The sequence below is a fragment of the Danio rerio genome, chromosome 12, assembly GCF_052040795.2.
Source record: "Danio rerio strain M-AB ecotype USA chromosome 12, GRCz13ab, whole genome shotgun sequence".
Classification (NCBI taxonomy): Eukaryota; Metazoa; Chordata; class Actinopteri; order Cypriniformes; family Danionidae; genus Danio; species Danio rerio.
The window spans coordinates 50,878,503-50,885,000 of NC_141032.1; the positions used below are offsets into that span (position 1 = coordinate 50,878,503).

The following is a 6,498-nucleotide window of genomic DNA, read 5'->3' on the forward strand; positions in this document are numbered from 1 at the left end:
CGAAAACATATGAACAGACAGAAAATGTAAGAAAAACGTTTTTTTAAAAAGTGGCATTTTCTAGTTATAACAAACAAAACCTTATGAAGTTTGTTTTTTTTCCTTTAGAAATACACACTACCATGTTTTATACTTCCAAAATAAATTGTGTCTATATCCACTTTTCCCTGAGCAAGTTATAGCAATTTATTTCAATGTTATTCCAAGGCGTTTTTCATTGTGAAAAAAAATTGTGCATTTATTTACTGACAATATATTTGCCCAAAAGTTCTGGGAATGAACTAAACAGAAAGATTGTTACAAAATAACAGAACACTGAAGCAAGTTTGACTTTTTCCGAATAATATATATTCAGTTATCATAAACAACACTACTTACAATAAACAAAAAAATAAGAAAATTATAAATAATGTGTCAAAGTCCAAATAAACATGGTGCAAATCCTCAGTAAAAACTTAGATATAAATATTTACTATAATATAAATAGTTATATAACTAAACTAGATTCAATATGGACCATCCTTTGGTTTTATGTGCCAGCATATGGTGTTGACCCTGCGGCTTATCAACTTTTGCGTTGCAGACAAACAGCCGCACCGCCATTTGCGTCCTTTGAAAACAGCAAGACAAGCACTTCATCTTTGCTGTGTCACTGTTTTGTCATGTTTTTGTGCTGCTGTGCATGCAAAAGTACTTAGTATGAGAATTATTTCAAGCAAAACGTTTTTTTTGCATTTTATTTAGCCGTGCGTAAATGTACAGCCTATTTCTCATTTCGGGTTGTTCAAATTGCTGATTACTGGTCCACAAAGCGAAACCCATGCTTATTGGTTGAGAGAGAGCAAGTTTGAACCAATCTGGGCATGGAGGATGAACAATGCATCAAAGCATCATGTCTAGTTTGTCCGGAGACAAGCCACAAGCGTTTCTTTGTCAAATCAGCTGTCAAAATTTGATGACATAACCACACTGATTCTGGAGCCTCTGAAAGTCTGTGAATGCAATGTTTTACAGCGCTGGAAAGCTGAGACTCTTTTCTTTGACTCTGAATTGTACGGATTGGATCAGCAGATGAAAAGTAATTAAACATTTAAGAACAATACTTATTTTTAGCCGTGGGCGGCTGTCTCTGTCTTTAAGGGTTAAAAACTCCCAAAAAAAACTAAAAAAAGTTGAACAGAAAATTAACTGAAATGTAAAAAATAACTTGCAAAAAAATTACAAGAGAAAATTCAAATATATATATATATATATATATAATTACATTCATTTTTATTTTATTTTTTTATATTTTTTTATTAAAACAACAAACAATTTAATTAAAACAATAAATAATAAAAATTATAAATGAGAATTGAAATGGGTTACACAGACTCGTTTGATTATCAGATTTAATAAACTACAATGGACATTATACAAGACATGAGTAAAAGGAAATAAAAATAACGTCAAGCAACTTGGTAAACAAAGACAAACATCGTACAACACAGCAACATATTTAAAGACAATGATAAAAGGTAACAAAATAATACTGGCAGAATAATACACCTGAGAACATTTAAAAGACCAAAAACTGTCCGTTAGATATGCACACGATGTATTAAATATCATGCTTTAACTACAATGGAGTGAAAAGATCCAGCGGTACATCCGAGATGGGCTGGCCGAAGTGAAGCTGCTCTCGGGGTGGGATGTGATGACGAAGCTCCTGCTGGAAGGCTGGGAGTCAAGGTCCGCATAAGCCAGGCATGTCCAAACTCGTTCCTGGAGGGCCGGTGTCCTACAAAGTTTAGTTCCAACCCCAATCAGACACACCTGGACTAGCTAAACAAACTCTTACTAGGCTTTCTAGAAACATCCATGCAGGCGTGTTGAAGCAAGTTGAAGCTAAAATCTGCAGGACACCGGCCCTCCAGCACCGAGTTTGGACACCCCTGCCATAAGCTGAGGCACATGGCCAAAGACACGCTATCTTTGTGAACAAACTGCCGATTCGAGTTTTAAACAACTACATTCTCAGCTGAAAAGCTGTTAAAACTTTATTTTGTGGCACAGTAAAGGAGTATTTTTAAAACCGTGCGGGTTTTCTCCTCCGCCATTAGCTTTCGCTGATTACTAGCTTCGCAAGCTCGGACAAGTCTCCTCTCGATGCATCCTTGGCCAAAGGGGCAGAACAAGTACACATCCGGGAATTTTAACTGTACTTTGCAAGAGGTGAACTTTGAAGTACTTCGGCGGCGGTTGATGACGAGGACACAAGAACGCATATTGAGAAACAACAGCCATGTAATCTTAAATAAAACTGGACCCAACTGCAGCATTAGGCCCCGTTTACACTAGTGCGTATTAGTTTTAAAACGGCGTTTTAGAATGAAAACGATCCGCGTCCACACTCGCGTTTTACCCAGCGTTTCTGAACTGCTCTCCGTCCACACCAAAACGCTTAAAACGCACATCACGTGACCACACACACACACTTTGGCAATCGCTGGAGCCCATCTACCCAGATGAGAGCTCTGCTAGTCGGACTTCTCATCAAGCATCTCCCGCTGGATCTAATCTCACTATATTTATTAAACGTGATATTTCATTCATCTTGTTGTCTTTATCTAACGACATATTCCCTGACTTTGGTCACTGGAATCTATTACTTGTTCTCAGGTAACGTGTTTTGGCTGAGCGCAAAGATAAGTTAATGATTAATGTAAGCACGTAGCCTACATTCTGTATATTGACTGATCGCTTGCCTTTATTTCCTATAATGTATAAACTTATTGTATGTTATACTTTTATAATGGCCATTATCGATTATTAAAACCAGGGCCGGATTAACCAATGGGCCTTATGGGCACAGGCCCAGGGGCCCGTGCGCACTAGGGGCCCCTGCGAGGGGGGAGAAAAAAAGACAATTTCGGAGTGTCTTTTTAGGCTAATTGCAAATAGCGCATCCAGTTGGACTAAGCTATTCAGGGTTTACGCCTATCGATGCCTGATTGATAGAGACGAGATGAGTAAAGAGCACTGTTATAATACAGCCGCAGTGGCGCACCTTGTAAGGCACACAGCACCAACTTTTGACGCGATTACACATAACATCGGTTCGAATCCACCATCAGTTGAACTCGTGCTACTTTTTTTTCTCCCCATTACATATCAGATTGGAAATATATTTATTTTTAACAGGAAAGAAACATTTTTTAAAAATAATGCAAATGTGATATAAAGTCACAAGTGTCTCGTGGGTATTTAATAATGTTTAGCCTTATTATACGCGCCTGCCGCGCCTCCCTCTCTTCAAAAACTCTATTGCTCAGACAACTGTATTTCCTCTGAGCAAAAAAATCGCGATCACATATTAATATTATTATTATATTTAAATTGCCTTTCTTTCTTTAACTAAACAGAATGCTGTAATTGGTCAAGCGCGGAAACGTCAGTTTTGTAATAACCCGCACTAAACTGAGCGGACTTTATCTGTCATAGATCAAAAATGAGTGGACAAGTGGATTTAGCAAACGCGAGAGAAAGAGGAGAGGAGGCATCTTTATTGAGGCATTTTCCATACACACCTTCTTTAAACAGACCCGTGATCAGGAGAATGAGGGTACAGAAGAAGACGTTAACTTTAAAAGATGAGAAGCTAGCATTAACCAGGCGGAGGAGGCTAACGGCAGCGCAGCGCGGACTGGATTCATCGTGTGAGAGACAGACAGAAAGGGAGAGAGAGAGGGAGAGAGAGAGAAAGGCCAAGAAGAGGAGAGAGAGGGGAGAGAAGAGGTATAGTGTGTGTGATTTCGGATACTTTTAGGTTTATAATCAAGTTTTCATCACGAGAAGAGTAGAGAAAATACAGGGAGAGGAGAGAGAGAGTAAATCAGTGTTTGTATTATGAAAGACTCAGATTCATAGAACTCAGATTCATAGAACTGGATTGGAGAAGCATTGTGCGTTATATGCCATGGCAATAATATGCTTTATAAGTTTTTAAAAGCAATACACTAAAATACCCTTAAAAAAAAAAAAAAAAAAAAAAAAAAAAAAAATATATATATATATATATATATATATATATATATATATATATATATATATATATATATATATATATATATATATATATATATATGTAGTTTTATTAGTATTTCTATTTAATGCTTTGAAAAATAATTTAAATCTTTGCAGACTATAAATACATATGTACTATATATCATTTATTTAAATATGTGGGCAACAAATTATAGATTAATTTTATTTAAAAATTATTATATTATTCTTATTTTTTAAATTCAACTATTGGGGTGCGGCCAGGTAGGGGGCCCTACAATACAATGTGCCCAGGGGCCCCTGAGTTCTTAATCCGGGCCTGATTAAAACTGATATTCAGCAAAAGAGAGGGTGTGTTTCGTATTTTCACTGAAATTGAAAGGAGGCAGTTGTTATCGGCTCCGTTTTGTTATAAATATGCACACAGTGAAGATGACGCTCATGCAGCACGACGCCTCAACATTTCTGCTGTCTGTTTAGTTGTTAATATTAAAATAAAAATAGGCAGTTCCTTATATCAAGTTTACATTTTATTGTTGAGAAAGTGAAACAACGTAGCCAAGGTGATGTGAATGAAGTTATAAAGTACACTGTTCCCTGTGAAGATTGACGCGTGTCCTCGGTATATTTCCATATCAAACTGAGAAGAAGAGACTGCAGCCATGATCAAACTTGCGAAGTCTGAACTTACACGGAGAAGATTCAGGACTGAACTGTGTGTTAGGCTACTTAATATTGAGGAAAAGCCCCAATCAGAGAGGCGAATGTCTGCAGCCCCGCCTCCGTTTTCAGATATCTCCGTCTTTCCCCATCCACACTGAGACGGAGCTGCAGCGTTTTAGAATGAAAACGGCCTCTCCAGCGTTTTCGAAACGCTCCGTTTTCGGCGCTCGAGAACTCCGGCGTAGTGTGGACGGATGGCGTAACCGTAGCAAAACTTATGCGTTTTCAAACTAAAACGCATTAGTGTAAACGGGGCCTTAATCCCGGCGGTAAAAAACCCTCCGCTAAATGACTAATTACTACTTTATGATGCAGAAAGTTTCCCAGTGGGCTCAGAGGAGCCTCGTCAAATTTGCAAATAAGAAGAACAAAGGAGAACGTTTGACGAGCGTTCTCTAATGGTTTACAGAGAAACTCACCATCAGCTCGTCAGCAAACACAAACTAACGAGCAAACAAAGAGAAGAGCAGTGTGTGTGTGTGTGAAGAGGTGACGAGTCTTCAAAGTCTCCTAGAAGTGCAAACGTGATTGAAACACACTCACACTCACACACACACACACACACTTACAAACCTGCAGTGAACGTGGCATACAGCAATACCACAATACACATCAGACCAATGCTATTCACTGAATATCTGCCTTGTAAACAACACTTGAGCGGTGATATTTTCATATTACAGCACTTTAGTGTTGCATGGTTCTATTATGTTAGTGCATGTCAAAAGATTTTCTTTATTCTTTATTTTATTTAACTACAAATATAAATTGATGTACTTTGTTATTAATTTAATATATATGTAACTGAATTTAATGAAGTGTGTAATGAGGAGATGCGTCAGGCTCACCTGGACCAGATGGTGCTCAGGCATGTTGTCCGAAATCCTCCCGACTTTATAGTTTGTGCGCAGAACATCATCATGGATCTGAAACTCCTGTCTGCAGTTATATCTGAACACACACACACACACACACACACACACACACACACACACACACACACACACACACACACACACATTTGTTTTTGTGCATTGTGAATTGACATTCCATAAGTTTCCATTGTTTTTAATACTGTATCAACTGCAACCTCATTAGCCGCATTTCCACTATCGGGCCAGTGCGAGCCAGAGCTTTAATCGGGCCCGGCCGGGCCAATAGCCCGGGAGGTTGAGAAATGAGGCTGAAATCATGTCGCGTTTCCACTGTCGGGCTAGTAGCTCACAGCGCGTCACGCAAACACCGCCCACAGAACGCCCCCGAATCAAACGTCACACAACCCGCCCACTCCAGCGAGAATGAGGCAGATAAAGCAGACCATAGAATCATCACGAAACGAAACAAACAAATGACCCGTTACTGTACAGCAGTACATGAAATGTCTATACACACAGACCTGTGTATTTCCATTCATTACATTTGTTTACTCGCCGACCGACTGTTGGCATTGTGCATCGAGTGCTCTCGCCACTGACGGAGGAACCCGACACAGAGAGCGCACCATCCATAATATAAAGCCACAGAAATTCTCCGTAATAACTCGATACGGCATGTATTTTATAACATCCTCGTTTTGAGACGTCGTGTTAAGCGTTTCAGCACAAGAGCGAGTAGCCTGATAAAATATAGCCATATTTGTTGCGCTCGGCAGCTATTTACTAAAGCTCTTCATTTAAAGTTTCATTTATAAATTTAACCACGTCATATAAAAACATAAACAGTTGTTTGAGG

General features: G+C 38.8%; 1 protein-coding gene across 6 annotated transcripts in view; it reads right to left on the reverse strand.

Moving 5' to 3' along the window:
- The window catches only part of pald1a (phosphatase domain containing paladin 1a), a 185,359-nt gene that overhangs the window by 59,193 nt on the left and 119,668 nt on the right, over positions 1 to 6,498 (reverse strand). For 5 of the 6 annotated variants that reach the window (XM_087274725.2, XM_087274727.1, NM_198811.1 and 2 more), the window contains 1 exon segment: positions 5,616 to 5,718. The exons of the other annotated variant lie outside the window; for it this stretch is intronic. In XM_087274725.2, coding sequence (XP_087130851.1) covers positions 5,616 to 5,718 — 103 coding nt within the window. 6 annotated transcript variants of the gene reach the window in all.